Source organism: Osmerus mordax, chromosome 18, assembly GCF_038355195.1.
Source record: "Osmerus mordax isolate fOsmMor3 chromosome 18, fOsmMor3.pri, whole genome shotgun sequence".
NCBI classification, from domain to species: Eukaryota; Metazoa; Chordata; class Actinopteri; order Osmeriformes; family Osmeridae; genus Osmerus; species Osmerus mordax.
The window spans coordinates 6,827,257-6,842,715 of NC_090067.1; the positions used below are offsets into that span (position 1 = coordinate 6,827,257).

Consider the following 15,459-nt stretch of genomic DNA (forward strand, 5'->3'; position numbering starts at 1 on the left):
GACAATTGCAATGATGACGTGTTGTTGTGAACATTGAAAGAGATTCAACTGATGTCATGTGATTCTATTATGAAGTATGTTACCCAGAAGAACGTTTTTTATTAAGTGCCTCTCTGTTCATTTTAGACCAAGCAGACAATTGCACCCAGCACTGGAAACATGAGGTCATGCAAAATGGTAATATTCACCCTTCCTCTTAATTTCACTGTTTCTTAACTCAGGTTTGGGCTTTACACTAAAAGTGTGTTGATGTGGGATGGAGGGAGGATTTCGCCTGTTTGAAATACACATTTTGGTCAGGATTATCATTATTCTCAGGGAGGGTGGCAATTCTGTTGAATGATTTGTCCAGACAGTTGAACGAGTTGTGACTTGGACATGTCAACTTTTGAACACATGATACTTGCTGCAAGCTATTTTTACCACCCTATTTGAATAACTCATATCTGTGTCACTTTATGAATGTGCAGGGTCGTGTCTCTATGCAGATATTAAAACCCTATCGTTCTCACACGCAATCATTGAGCCCCATCCTCTCTGTTTATCAGTATCTCTATGTAAATATATGGGCATGGTCACACAAGGTCCTTCTCTTTCTTTTTCTCTTTTTGTTGTTCTTAGTTTTGTTTGTCTTTACGCACACACACAATACTACAACTGTTTGCTTGCTTTTTTTACTGTAACTGCCAAATGTTGGACTTTTTTGGGGGCTTCATTCCCACATCCAGTCAGTCAATTTAGGTACAGAATAATGTCATTCCAACAGAGCTTTTACTCCCAATTATAAAGGTTGACCTGGGGGGATTTCACCACTAAAACAGATTTGACAGATGGGTCAGAGATAATTCCTCTCAATCAACAAGCTCAGTAGGCTAACACTCATACTTACGATTGCTAATTTGCTCCATCTCACAATATTTCAGATTTAAGAGGATTATGATGGCAGCACATTCCAAGAAATGTCATTATGTCTTAGTATCTTTAGTGTATGTTTTCCCAGATGTCTGCTTACATTTAGTCATTCCCGATTCCCTAACCGCTCAGCCACCTGACTCCACTTTAGGGGTACATTATTATGCGTCCGTATTGCTTCCAGTGGGGGTGGGGGGGGTGGGGGTGGGGGGGGGGGGTGGGGGGGGGGGGGTGGGGGGGGGGGGTCATGACCAAGGATGTCTCCTGGCCAACACAATCTGCATAGGGAGAATCGGACTGATTGTGGCCTAGGTCGAGGGCGCCAACCCAGACCTACTCACACATTAACTTTCACCTACTACAGATATCACCACCCCCCCACCCCCATCCAACGCCTTCACCTGCTTGTTTCCCCAGGGTGGCTGGCGGGTCTGTGTCCAGCGCCTACCATGGCTGCAGGTCCAGATGCTGCTTGTCTACCCCCCCCCCCACTCCCCATTGCAAGTCACGTGTTTTTGTAAATGTTGTTGTGCTTATGTGCTGAGGTTTTTGTCTGTTCCCACACTGTACTCCTCTAGGAGCATTGTCTGGGTGTTGCCTTTTTCTCTCCTCCTCTCTCCTCATGTTATGCTGTAACTTTCTAGTCTCGTCCTGTCGACCCCCTTGTCATGTTTGTGTATTAGAAACTGCAAGTGGCAGCTCGGATCTAAGATGGATTCGAGAGACCGCAGATAGAGTGCGGCTAGTTTGGTAAACGTCCTGTCTACCCCCTTGTCATGTTTGTGTATTAGAAACTACAAGTGGCAGCTCGGATCTAAGATGGATTCGAGAGACCGCAGATAGAGTGCGGCTAGTTTGGTTTGTTAAACGTTTTAGATCAACACTTGTATTATTGTTTTTGTTGATTTTATGTAAAGCACTTTGAGCTGCAATTCTTGTATGAAAAGTGCTATATAAATAAAGTCTTACTTACTTACTTACACCGCCGTTGTGTATGTAGTCCAAATATTGAGGGATCCTTAGGGGCGCGAAAATAAACAATAATAATAATAATATATGTGAGAGAACAAAGGTTGTGCTCTTGCCGAAGGCAAGCACACCCAATAAAGTATATTGCATATTACGCACTTTGGAATATTAATTCCTGTAACTACAGGATCAAAACATCTGATCACCGGAAAGTCACTGAAAACACAGTAATATACCTGTGATGGTATCAAAGACATTGACACAACCACTAAAAGCCATAATAAGATTGGTCTTTAAGTCACGGGTGTCTCCTGGTGACTATTATTTTCCCCTGAGATCACCCTGATCTTTAAGGGGAAGATGCCCCAAGCCACTGTCCTCCTCAGGTAACTCCTTGTAGCTGGGGACATCTGGCTCAGGCCATCATGTCATTCCAGGCCCTGTCCCAGGCTAGAGAGATTTCTGCCTTCTGAAAACTGAACATGACCGGCTTTGAACCCCCAAGACCTTAAGTGATCAATCAAGCAGGGAATAAATATGTGGCAAAAGCCTTCATCGGGTCTAAATGGGAGGGAATGGCTCAGAGTGAGGCAGAATGCTGTATTCTACACGGGGAAACTAGATAAAGGAGAGCCAGCAACTGATGCTTTGTTAAACGAGGGATGATTATAAGGGCCAGGCTAAAAGTCCATATAAGGAACCAATGTAGTATTACGGCATCGGATCCATTGACCTGCTTGATCGTAGACAAGATATTTCCCCATGGATCAAGATTGGAATTTTATTAGGGATTGGCACATTTGGTTAAAAACCTTTCAACATTGGAAATAATATTTTGAACATTGACAGAGTGACCTCAACAAAAAAGACCCCGCTTTGGGTGAGTTTACATTTATAGGGGTCAAGAGGGGGATGTTTGCTTTTTTGGATATAAGTGATTTTTGTGTTTAAGAACAAAGGCATAATTTTTGTTTTAAAGCATTGCATGAATTAATAGTACTGTGAGATAATTAGCAACTTGATATGTCGAGCATATCAAGTTGCATATCAAGATGGTGTTTGTAGACACTATTTAGAATCTAGTGGTAAGCCAGGCAGTAAAGACTGAGTTTGGCATCATTGTTTGAATTGGAAATAAGAGTTAAGTAATTAATTGACCTGTCAGGCACATTGACTCATAAATCTCCTGACACAAATATTATCTTGGATATACATTTGATCAAATTGGATGAAACATATTTGCGCAAAGGAGGGAGTTTGAGAATATATTTTCGTTCACAAAGACCTGGGGGGTATTCCAGAAAGCAGGTTATGCAACATAACCGGGTAAGTTAACCCACCAGCTGATTCACAATGTTGCAGCAACTTACTGGCAATGTTGCTACAACGCTGGGTGTCAGCTGGGGAGTCAACTTACCCGGGTATGTCACATAACCTGCTTTCTGGAATACCCCCCTGACCATCCTTAATGATTACTTGTATACAAATATAAAGGCAACGAGGGTTGAGAGAAGGAAGACACATCTGGACTCATCTTTTTAAATGTATTTTTTCATTGTAAGCAAAACAGTTGTAAAATATTACTTAGTTGTATTGAAAGGAAGTCAGAAATGCGCAAGTGGCTTAATGAATGTACAATACAATATAAAGATAAAGAAGGGAGGATGTGGCAACGCAGATATTCTAACACCAGGCCAATTTAAAAGAACAGATTGCACAGTATTATCTTTGAGATGTTGTGTCTGATGTATAGTAAGAGGCAGTTTGTCTCTTAAATCCTCCAAGGCTACAACAACCAGATTAGATTATGGTGAGGACATCACCTCATTTTAAAAGTTAAACTGGTATCAGGAGCCCTTTACAAGCAGATTTGCCTCAAACGGCCTTGCTATTAACAGCTGCTCCGTGTTGATCGTGTTACTGTCTTATCCACAGTGTCTGATCTTGTAGAATACTTTTGTGTGAGGCCACCTTTTGTTACCAAATTCCAAATACCCATTTGAAATTGACCGCAACATATTTATAAAAGCAATGCATCGCTCTGTGGTATATCTCAGTTTATTTGTCGAAACAGATGTTGGTACCTACACATATGTAAACCATGTTAGGTACAAGCTTCATAAAAGGCCCTGCATCTAGGTTTAGTATATACAGACTATTTGTACTTTAATCCTGAAACATAATAGATACATTTAAATTCGTTTTTTTTTGTTTAACTCTCCCATAAGGCTTATCCTATGAATCATCATCAATATGGCAGAAGAAAGATTAACAGAAAATGTTGAACATTTTAACAGATTAGACAATTTAGTCAAATGTATTCTAGTAGGCTAGTTGTACAATTTTAAGTGTTGTCAGTGTATTTTAAACTAATTTTAAACTTTTTAAACTAGTTCACACTTAGTTAACTATAGTATCACATGTTTAATACTTTAGTGTTGTTAACCAGTCTGATACAATAGTAGTTAGGTGCTGTTGCTGACATGGTGAGATATGTTGATATCAGGTTGAAAAAGGTATTCGTAATAGTAATTAGTTGTGTTGTCCAGGTGTAATGTATCATTTCTTTTAAATGTCCTTTTATTCACAATTAGGTTGGTAGTTTCATTAAAAACATCTGGTTATGCAGCTTACACAGACATTATACTTCACTCATGAAGTTGTAATAAAATATTGCATCTTACAAAAGATACATTTACATTTAAAGATACATACTTAGAATAATGCAAAAAGCTTTGAGTTTGAGAACTTGCTTGTTTTGTTTTTTGCTTGAATGGAGAGACCACAGGAAGTCTTACATTGTCATATCTTTCTTACATGGTGGTGGGATATTACTACAGTAAAGATCCATATTGTAATGTCAAATAAAAAGACCTTAAGGATCTAATTAGGTGCTTGGACTAGGTTCACAGCCAGACCGCCAAATATTGATTACTGCACTGTCCAGACTGTTGTAAGTACCTCAATCTTCCCCAAAATGTTTTAGGGATTGATTTTCTATTCTTTCCTCATTATATTTGCTTGGGCGACACTTTAGATGGCAGTAAGGTACATTACGCAAAAGCTTTAATCTATGACATCGCCTTTGTCTGTTCCACTTCTAGGATTGGCAGTGTCAGATTAGAACCTCACAGTACATCCTCATAAATCTCTTTCCTAATTCGACGGTGTGGTGGCGGGTGGAGCAGTAACTAGGGGTGGGCCGAGGACTCACTATATAAGGGTCCATTCTCCAACATAAGGGCTGCCTCTGTAAACCCAAGTTTCTTTGTATTGAACGTTTTATTTATATTTTACTTTGTGTTACAGCATCGATTTAGCCTTTTGTTAACGCCTAACCTTAATTCCAAAGTGTTGAAGATTTATTTGGGTTGAATAGTTCTGGAAGTCCCATTTTATTTAGCCTTTCTTTACCTTTTTTATGTGGGTGCCTTTCGCATAACTTTGCGTAATGAATTACTCCATGTCTGACATGTATGAGATGCCCCATGGCGGAGGGGGGGGATACTCGGTTCCCGGTGGGGGAGAGTACTGTATGTACGGAGGTGAGGGGCCAGGGTTCAGTCACTGTGAGCCCCAGACAATGCACCATCCACCCTGCATGGAGTCGGCTTGGCCACCTAGCCAGCCATACAGCTGCTCTTATCAAGGGGGGGGGGCTGTGTTCAAAAGTGAGTTCTGCAGCATGGAGATCCCCGTCAGTCACTACCACCAGCCTGACTACTTTTCTGAAAACAAGCCTGACTTCTCCCACATGCAATGGATTCAAGGGCCACACAAGAAAGGTATGGCTGGCCAATAGTTTGATATTCGAGGTCGAGATGCACTTAGATGCAATGTTTGATGGCATGTCTCATTTAGATTTTGTGTGATAGAAGAAAGTTATCGTTCAGTGTAAGGAATTTGTTCCTTGTGAACTGAATGAATGCCCATGGCTCCATTGCCTTTTTTTCAGTTCAATATCTTTAAAGCTGTTTAGTTATTTTGGGTTCTGTGTCACTTAATTTATATTCACTAAACCATTAATAGCCTGTGTAGTTTGACATTTAACTGTGTTTTTCTTCTTAAATGTTCACTGTCAGTTCCAATTATATCACTGACATATTTGACTTAATCTTAAAACCTTTAATCCGGTACTTAAGGTGTTTGTTGTGGCATGAATGAGGACCTAAAGACCTGTTGAATCTTCTTTTGCAAAGTTACATGTTGAGGCTGGGGAGGGGGCGGGGGGGAGGTATTGATTGATGGAGTTGGTGAAGCAGTCTACAGACAAGAGGAACAGAAGGCGGGTCAAGTGAGCACTTGTCTTGGACATGCTCTCGAATGATATTGATCATGTATTGACCCCATGGCCTAGAGGCCAAGGCCAGGACTCCCTCTCTGCACTTGTGTTCGTTCTTCCGCTCATTAATTCTATGAATTGTGACGTTCTCTTCTGCTGTAGTGGGGTCCATGTGTGAATGAAGTCAGCTGGAATTTATGAGTTTGTCTTGCTGAGGTAATGAATCCTAAAGGTATCTTGAGTCAACATTCCACACAGTGGAGACAATTCTAGTTCAAATTCAATCACTTATTTCCCCCCCCCAAATTTCGCCTGTTTTTTTAACCTGGTTTTTCTAATAACAAGTTATATTTTTTGGGCTAATTTACATTTTTATAAATGTCCTTTTGTTTAGGGTACATACCGAGTTATCTGGACAAGGATGAGCTTTGTGTAGTGTGTGGAGACAAAGCTACAGGATATCACTATCGCTGTATCACCTGTGAAGGTTGCAAGGTAAAGTTGACACTGGTCGTGAACTCTAATATCAGTGTTTCCCCTACAATTATATTAGGGGGGTGCCCCCCCAACGGCACCCCCCGCCCCCCCTGGAAAGTCAAGTAAAAAAATAAATATCTATATATATTTTTTAATATATATATATAGCGCTCGATCACAAAATAAGTCATTTAATGTTACCTTTCCTATAAAACAGGTATATAGCTTGCTCTTTTATTAAACAAACTACATGGCCTTATGTTATTTATCTTATTTACACGACAGCATGTAATTTCTGTCTCTACATGGTCTCCGTAACCCTAAAGCTGTTAACTTGGGGGAAACACTGGATATGTTTTACATGAGTTACAAAGGTCAAATGTAGTTGATAAAAATACATGAATAGAAAAATAAATGGTGATTGTGACAATTTGTCGCAGGGCTTCTTCCGACGGACAATCCAGAAGAATCTCAACCCTACATATGCATGTAAGTACGAGGGAAAATGCATAATCGACAAAGTGACCAGGAACCAGTGCCAGGAGTGTCGCTTCAAGAAGTGCATTGCAGTTGGCATGGCAACTGACTGTAAGTATTTTGCTGACTAAAAAAGCCTTTTCAGAGGAACACTGTAATTTTCCACAGCCAGGCTCCAGTTCCATTATGACATTACAGATTATCGTTATGTATTACTATATATAGTCCTTTTGTCTTTCTGAAGTGTGTGAAATTAGTTAACTTACTTTCTTGCAAATTATTTTTTTGAATACCCCTTGATGATACATTCCACCCCTCCCTTTTCTCATGCCTTTTCCCTCCCCCTCTGACTACGGATCCGTCAATTCCTGCCTCGTGCCCTCCCCTTCCCCTCCCCCTCTCCCTCCCCCCCCCAGTGGTGCTGGATGACGGTAAGCGACTGGCCAAGCGGAAGCTAATCGAGGAGAACAGGGAGCGTCGTCGGAAAGAGGAGCTGCAGAAGACAGTGTGGGACCGCCTTGAGCCCACGCAGGAGGAGTGGGACCTGATTCGCATGGTCACTGAGGCCCACATGGCAACAAATGCCCAGGGCAACCACTGGAAACAGAAGCGAAAATTTTTGGTGAGACGTCTCCTCCCTGACACGGCGTCCGAGTCTGTGCACATTCCCTGAATCCCACCCCTCCCCTCTGCCCGTCCATCCCTACCCACCCCAACCATATTCCCCAATGTTAATATCTCCATGTTTTTTGTATCTCCTTGTAGAGTGGGGAGAATTAGCTGGACGCTGGGAAAAGTGTGTTCGACGCAGCAGCACTAATTTAGAACGGAACATCTATTCTGTTACTTTCTTCCTTTAAGCAATGTCTTTAATCAGCAAAAGAAAACTACTAATAACTGCTTTTTTCATGTTCTGTTTGTGTCTGTAGACGTTTAGTTTCACATCTCACTCTTTACTAATTTTGTTTCTTTTTTACATCAAGTTTAATTAAAGTTTGTCTCAGCTTAACTATGCCGAGTTTTCATGGTGAGACGACAGATGAAACCAACTCAGTTCTCAAAAGCTGTTGAAAGCTTTGAAGTTACATACAAACGTTTTATAAACATGTATGACTATTTAATATAATTCTGTTATTAATTTAAACCTTGATGCAGAATAAAAACTGTTTATCTGCCAATGTAACCACTCTGAAAAAAGTTCAACTTGGGTTAAGTCTTGCCATGGAAACTCAACCTGCATTTCTGTTTTCATCTGGTTTCCTCTGCACCTCTTTCATCTGTCTTTAAACTTGTTTTGTTTTTTTTAGTTGGCTTGACATGGGTTCTTCATTGAAACTTCACAATTCCTGTTGATTGTCCAACAGGTCGAGGAAGCAATGCTACTTAATGAAATAACATGTAATTTATTCTATACCTCTGACCAGAGTGCAGTGGGGGTGAAGGAAACTAAGGTAAGAAACATACTGAGTTTATCATGTGATGCTAAAACCACACCTGCTATCTGTTAGTGATAGTGTAACATGCAGTATTGTATTATACTAAGTGTTGTGTTTTCGTAGCTCTCCGCCAGCTGGGACAGATTGACGGTGTACACAGGAGGAAAACTCCTAAGAAATTGCTATGCACAGTGTTTCACCTGCCTATTAATTCAAAGCCAAAGTGACACAAGTTGACAGGCTCTGTATAATTTTTTTCTCAATATTCTCAATATATTTCTCAATATTGGCTTCTTTGCTTTTAACACTCTAAGGTCTGTTTTAGCTTCTGTCTGATCAGAAGGGATCACATGAGTGTTTGACCCTAGATTTATGTAGCCGTCAACTGAAATGAGAAATTATGGCATAAATTCACTCACAATCATCCCACATTTAAGGATCCTCCTTCCCCGTCTCTCCCCTGAATCACATTCAGAGTGGCTGCCATACAGTTTGTTTTATGTCATGCTGTTACTTGTACCGTTTCACCGTTCTCACGCTTAGAGGAGGAGGAGAATGTGTTGTGTGTGTGTGTGCTGTCTTTTTTTGTTCATCATTTTACTGAATGTCACTATTGGACACCTGTTCACACACTGACCCAGTTCCTCCTTGTCGTTTCAGCCAGAGGACATTGGTCAAGGACCCATCATAAATGCACCTGAGGGAAGCAAAGTGGATATAGAAGCCTTCAGTCAGTTTACTAAAATTATCACCCCCGCCATCACCCGTGTGGTGGACTTTGCCAAAAAGCTGCCTATGTTCTGTGAGGTAAATATTTGTATATTTAGGTATAGGTATATACTTTTTCCGTGTACGGTACCAGTCCAGCCATTCAGCCTTAACTGTTGACTCTCTATGTTATGTGAATTAGCTGCCTTGTGAAGACCAGATCATCCTGTTAAAAGGCTGTTGCATGGAGATCATGTCGCTGCGGGCCGCCGTGCGCTACGACCCCGAGAGTGAGACGCTCACACTGAACGGAGAAATGGCCGTCACCCGTGGCCAGCTGAAGAACGGGGGCCTGGGAGTGGTCTCAGATGCCATCTTTGACCTTGGAGTGTCACTATCCTCCTTCAATCTGGATGACTCGGAGGTGGCTCTTCTGCAAGCTGTCATCCTCCTGTCATCCGGTAAGTCTCGGCCAAGAGCTCCATCAACTGTAATCTGGCAACCTTGCTTTTTTCTTTGCTGTGGAAAGTTTTATAGGTTTATACAGTAGGTCTCGAAAACACACCAATCACAGGATGTGTTATGGTCACAAAATTATCCCTAAAGGTACAATTGGTATGACTATTTCAGTGTATATAATGTACATAAACATGTTGTGTAAGCTAATGGGGTGCTGTTTCTCATATTTGAATCTATTTTATAATGTTACCAATTGGAGCTTTAAGCCTTTAACTTACTTACGTGGTAGTCAGGTGGCTGAGCGGTTAGGGAATCGGGCTAGTAATCAGAAGGTTGCTGGTTCGAGCAAAAATTAAGTTGTGTCCTTGGGCAAGGCACTTCACCCTACTTGCCTTGGGGGAATGTCCCTGTACTTACTGTAAGTCGCTCTGGATAAGAGCGACTGCTAAATGATTAAATGTAAATGGTAGTTGACAGTAGTTCTGCCTCATACATTTTTGTCTCAGATCACAAGGCATCCAAAAAGAAAAACATATTTCCCAAATTAAATGTTGAATTAAGGTGATTACAAATGGGGCTTGTCGTGCTGTGATGAGCAATTAAACCCTCTGGGGGCTTAATTGGTCTACTGGCCCATTTTTATGTGACAAATCAAAGCCAGTACCAGTCAATACTGCTAATCACTTCCATCCATAGTCGGTTTAAAGCACACTACACTAATATTTCAAACTATCATTGTACAGTATAGCTTTTCTAAAGACCAAGGAATTGAAATCACCAAAGGCCTGTTGTGAAGCCACTGTGAAAATCAATAACTTTATTCTGACCATATTAGCCTAGACATTGTCTGTGAAGACATTGATCTCTCCTCATGCCTCTTATGGCTTATTACTATCAAATCAATTGCAAATGTGATTACATCTGTTGGTCATTCTAATAAGCCAATCCAGTAGAGAGCATTTGGCCTTCATTTAGCTTGCTTTTACAACTATAATGTATTCAATATGGGATTTAGTCTCAGTTTAAATTATGATTATTGATATATTTCGTACATCTGTCTTCTGACAATGTTAGTTCAGTTTTAAAACCACAAACAGCCCAGTCAGACATTCTAACAATTGTCTGTCTGTCCTCAGATCGGCCAGGTCTGACAAGTGTGGAACGGATCGAGCGCTGTCAGGAGGAGTTCCTCCTGGCTTTTGAACATTACATCAACTACCGCAAACACAAGGTGGCCCACTTCTGGCCCAAGCTGCTGATGAAGGTGACAGACCTGAGGATGATCGGAGCATGCCACGCCAGCCGTTTCCTGCACATGAAGGTGGAATGTCCCACCGAGTTGTTCCCTCCACTCTTCCTGGAGGTGTTTGAGGACTGACCTGTGTGTGTGTGTGTGTGTGTGTGTGTCAATGTGTGTGTGTGTGCCTGTGAGAGCATGGATGGAGGGAACAGCTGCACGTCTCAATACAGTGAACTTCTATTAGCACTACTGAGTGTCACTTCATTCCATAGTTTAGGAGTACCTCTTGGCCTAATCTAGAATGGAACCATTCCTTACGATGCGGGTACATGTGAATAGAATTTGGGGTCTCTGTTTTTAAGATGTCCTCTCTCAGTTACAATTTGTGTTTGTTTTGTTTTAATTGTACAGTGGCTTATTGTTGATAATATTGACTCGATGTTGACAGCACTTATTTGGTCACAGGAACCATACAAATGTTGTTTCCTTTTGTATTCCGTTTAAAATGGACAGACTTCAACCTGACAGTCTAGTCTAGGACAGACAGGACATGTGGATTTGCCAGTTCACCTGTTTAGACCTGGTAGTAAGTAACACTACTCAAAAACTGTGCTTGCACTGTACCGAGCCTCAAGCATTTCTTTACAATTTGCCAGGCATGGAACAGATCATCCACTGACAATCACAACTCAAGGTTTGTTTCTCAGCTTGTCCCTCACACGGATGCAGGAATTAAGACAATCCTTTTAATGTTGTGTCTGTTTTGTGAGTGATGCCACACAGTGCCAAAACATTGTTCATCATACCTAATTATTGGGTCCTTAATTGGAAGGTCCCGGATGCATCTTTCAAACTGTCTCGTCTGTAGAAATGTGTTTTTCTGCCATTATAATACACTCACTATGTGACAAGAAATGTGTGTTTTAGTCCCACGAGCTGCAACACCTAGATGTGGTTTATGTCATGGAGCTAGTGTTGGGCTGGTGGGGGCCCAGGAACTCACTGACATGGGACATTTGCAAGTGGGATTCAAAAGCAATGTTGCCCAAATAAAATCACATGCAGTCAGCAGACTACAGTAAGGAAGCTATCGGGTAAAAACTAACCGTTTAGTTTGTGTTTCTTTTGTTGTTTTTCTATAAAACTTAGTATGATGTTATTTGCAAAATGACAAAAATGATAGGCTTTGTGTAAATGTATGTATTTGAACTCTTCTAGCTTCATACTACTCCTTAAAGCAGCTTGTGTTTTCTTTGAAGTGATGCCTTTAATTAAGCAATAGATTTGCTGCAGTTTTTGAATGACCAGGACCTCATACACCACACAAACCGTTTCTACTCAAAAGCAAATGCACAGACAATCAGAGAGCGAGAGAGAGAATAGCAGGGTCCAAGAGAACTCACTGGGCCAGTACTTTCAGTATAGATGAGTGTAACAGGTGACTTAACTCCTTCTGGAGGTTTGTTTTACAACAAAACACAGGGACAATCATGTGAATTTAGCACATATGTATGTGTATTCTAACAGTAAACAAGTTTTACCAAGCCTGCACATGTTCTATACATTAACTGAGGTAAAGGTCCATTTGTAGCAGAACATAACAGTTAAATATTGGATAACAATAAAGTTCAAGCAATTCCATTATGAACAACTGAACAAGGTGAGCTCCACAGCTTTACCTGGATTTAGGATCGTCTTTCAGAAAATGTCACCTATTTTGAAAAAATGCATCTTACTAATGTGACCATGTGGTACTTTCTCTCATAAGAAAGTTAAAGTTAGTTTGCATACACACCAATAACAAAGGTTGCACCATAGAAAAGCTATTTTACAGTACAAAGGAAAAAGGATGTATATTTTCAGACTACAGGATTTTTTACATATATTGTGCATATTATGATTATTTTATTGTTTTACATAAAAAAATAAAGATGTCTTTCTCTGAAATGAATTTTGAAACAACATTGTAGAGTCAGGCATACCAATCCATACCAATGTTTGTCCACAAGGGTATACTGAGCATAGAACTGTACTGTTAGTGCAAAACAGATACTACATCTGGATGGTTAGTGTTAATGAAGAGATTAATAAAACAAACTCCAATATGTAAGTATATACAAACAAAACAACACACCATAAAAATAACACAATCGTAAGTGTTGTCATGTCTGCCAGACCATTGTTTGTGATGTAGTAATTGTCCTTGATCATTATATTTGGATAACAGTCATGTAAAGAAAGGGGGTGTATGGGCATATGTTTTGAGGTTGAATCAGTGGCTGGAATTATGTGGTTTCCTAGCAAATATGTATTATTGCACATGGCTTTCATGCCAGAGCATTGCCTACATTTCATGTTTAGAAAGCGCTATAGCTTGGGTACCCTGGAAAAATAAGAAGTTGCACTTACAGAGATCATTTATTGATACTTTGGTCCTCATGAATATGTTTGCACTTAATGTGAATGGGCTCTTAAGAATAAAGATGGTTTGGGGAAATGTCTTCAGTTTTTGTCGTTGTTGCTGAAACCCCTCCCTTATTTTTTTTATCATGATGCATCGTCACCAGAGATCAATCTGGGACCAACATGACTTGTATGTAAATGTAACACCACACCCTGCTGGTTGAAAATGACAATGTCAGGACCCAACGTGACTTAACATACAGAGAAGAAACATAAGAATTTTACATTAGCTTACAGGGATGCTACTGACTCACATCTTTATTAACAATTGGTTACATTTCTGACTTGCTCTCATAGGCTCTCTTTTCCTTCAATGGATTACAGTCAAAATACTTATATTTCAATGTGAAAAATCACTGCTGCACATTTAAAGGTACAATACTTTAAATTCACATGGGTTTAATAGCAATAATCTAAGGATTTAAAATGAAAGGGAGGAAACCATCTAACACTTCTCCAGGTAGATACATGATACTGATGTCATGTTTATTTGAACAGCTTCACATATTTTCCTTCTAGTGAACATGAACCATATTTTGCAGAACAGGGGTTACACAACAGTATAATATGTATTTCTGTGGCTTGTGTACACACACACAACTGTGAAGTCTCGTTTTTTTTTTTTTTTTTACTTTCCAGACCACTAAGGATTTGGAACAGGGTTAACCGATAACCCCTCTCCTCCGGCTGACTTGCGTCTACGATTCCTGGTGCGTTTCTTCTCCTCGCCATCAGTCTTCCTCATATTCAGCGGCTGTGTGGGCAGCTTCTTCTTCTTCTTCTTCAGGCAGCTGAGAGGGTTAGGGTTCGAAATTTTCCTCTTCCTCTTCTTGCCACGCCGCTCCCCGTCCTGCCCGATGCCCACTTCCTCCTTCAGGCTGCGGATGCTCTGCTGCTGGGCTGGGGTGACCAGCTCCCCAAGCTGCACAGCCTGGACGTGGTTTAGGGATGCCTGGCTGGGCTTGTCAAGCACTATAGTGTTGAGGATAATATAGAGGAGAGGTACACCTGGGATCTTCTTTAAGCCTTCTGTTACTGCACGGTCCTAGAAATGAGATAGATGCTCGTAAGGGAAATCATCCAATGCACACATGCTTTATAGCTAGGTGGCACTATTGCCTACAAACAAGAAAACAAGAAATACCAAGCTGGTATACCAAATACCAGCTCTGGTGTGGTTAAACAACAGCACTTACCTGGGTGGCAACAAAGTAATGGTGAGGATTGGCCTCTTCCAGCATGGACAGCAGGCACTCTGAAGCTAGCACTGGGTTCTTGAAGTGCTTGCAGTTTCGGACCTGAAACCGTTGCAATATGAGTTTGGCTCCGTAAAGCTCTTTGCCGAGTGATTCCAGTTCCTTCATTGCGCAACTGTAGAGAAACATACAAATGCTCAATGCATACAACGTTGGACAGTACATTTAAAGCTAATCCTATGTAGTGAATGTATCTTTACTCTCCGTTTTGTTAGTGAGGATTTTGTAAACTAGCTACTTACTTCGTTGTACAAAGTTGCACTTCTCCCATTAAATACTTTGGCATTTGCTCTTTAATCTGAATCTTGTTTCTTAATGCTGCTTGACAGAATGTCCCATCGATGAGAATTTGAAAAGGCTCCCGAAAACTGAAGTTGAATTTATGGAAGCTAATTGTTTTCTTTGCTTGCTTTTGCCGTTTAATCTTCATTTTGATTTATTTAATAGTGTCCACCTCAGAATTGAAGATGTCCGTAAAATTACTAATGCAAGATGGAAATCTTGCATTCATATGTTTAATAACTTACAGTTTATTGTCCGTTTCTACACATTACGTGATAAATGTGAAATAAGGTAAGTACCAGCGTGGAGACAGGAGGATAAATAACACGAGAACGATATCGTGTTACATTAATCGTGACCGTGTAGAATGTTGTCGTTAGGAAGAAATGTTCCACGCAGCTTTACAAATTCAACCATCCTGGCCAGAATTAAAAGAATAAGAGAATATATTGACAACCAAGATAACGTTTAATTAAATAGTTACAGAAATATAATATT

At 40.5% G+C, this 15,459-nt stretch overlaps 2 protein-coding genes across 11 annotated transcripts in view; one reads left to right on the forward strand and one right to left on the reverse strand.

Moving 5' to 3' along the window:
* thrb (thyroid hormone receptor beta) overlaps positions 1-13,461 on the forward strand; it is a 41,057-nt gene extending 27,596 nt beyond the window's left edge. For 9 of the 10 annotated variants that reach the window (XM_067255515.1, XM_067255511.1, XM_067255512.1 and 6 more), the window contains 8 exons: positions 127-177; positions 6,558-6,658; positions 7,081-7,228; positions 7,534-7,739; positions 8,482-8,568; positions 9,214-9,360; positions 9,464-9,722; positions 10,857-13,461. In XM_067255515.1, coding sequence (XP_067111616.1) covers positions 127-177; positions 6,558-6,658; positions 7,081-7,228; positions 7,534-7,739; positions 8,482-8,568; positions 9,214-9,360; positions 9,464-9,722; positions 10,857-11,098 — 1,241 coding nt within the window. In that variant the 3' untranslated portion in view covers positions 11,099-13,461. The remainder of the gene's footprint in view (positions 1-126; positions 178-6,557; positions 6,659-7,080; positions 7,229-7,533; positions 7,740-8,481; positions 8,569-9,213; positions 9,361-9,463; positions 9,723-10,856) is intronic. The other variant, XM_067255521.1, reaches the window with a different exon arrangement.
* Positions 13,462-13,640: 179 nt separating this feature from the next.
* utp23 (UTP23 small subunit processome component) lies at positions 13,641-15,284 on the reverse strand. The gene is made up of 3 exons (XM_067255522.1): positions 14,922-15,284; positions 14,620-14,794; positions 13,641-14,468 (listed from the first exon to the last, which is right to left on the reverse strand). The coding sequence occupies exons 1-3, from the start codon at positions 15,107-15,109 to the stop codon at positions 14,067-14,069; spliced, it is 765 nt and encodes a 254-aa protein (XP_067111623.1). The 5' UTR covers positions 15,110-15,284; the 3' UTR covers positions 13,641-14,066.
* Between the last annotated feature and the right edge of the window lie 175 nt (positions 15,285-15,459).

Coding starts and splice junctions, on each gene's coding strand:
- utp23 (XM_067255522.1), bottom strand. CDS start 15,109: ATGAAGATTAAACGGCAAAAGCAAGCAAAGAAAACAATTAGCTTCCAT. Junction 14,795..14,921: donor GTGCAACTTTGTACAACGAA/GTAAGTAGCTAG, acceptor GTTTCTCTACAG/TTGCGCAATGAAGGAACTGG. Junction 14,469..14,619: donor ATTACTTTGTTGCCACCCAG/GTAAGTGCTGTT, acceptor TCTCATTTCTAG/GACCGTGCAGTAACAGAAGG.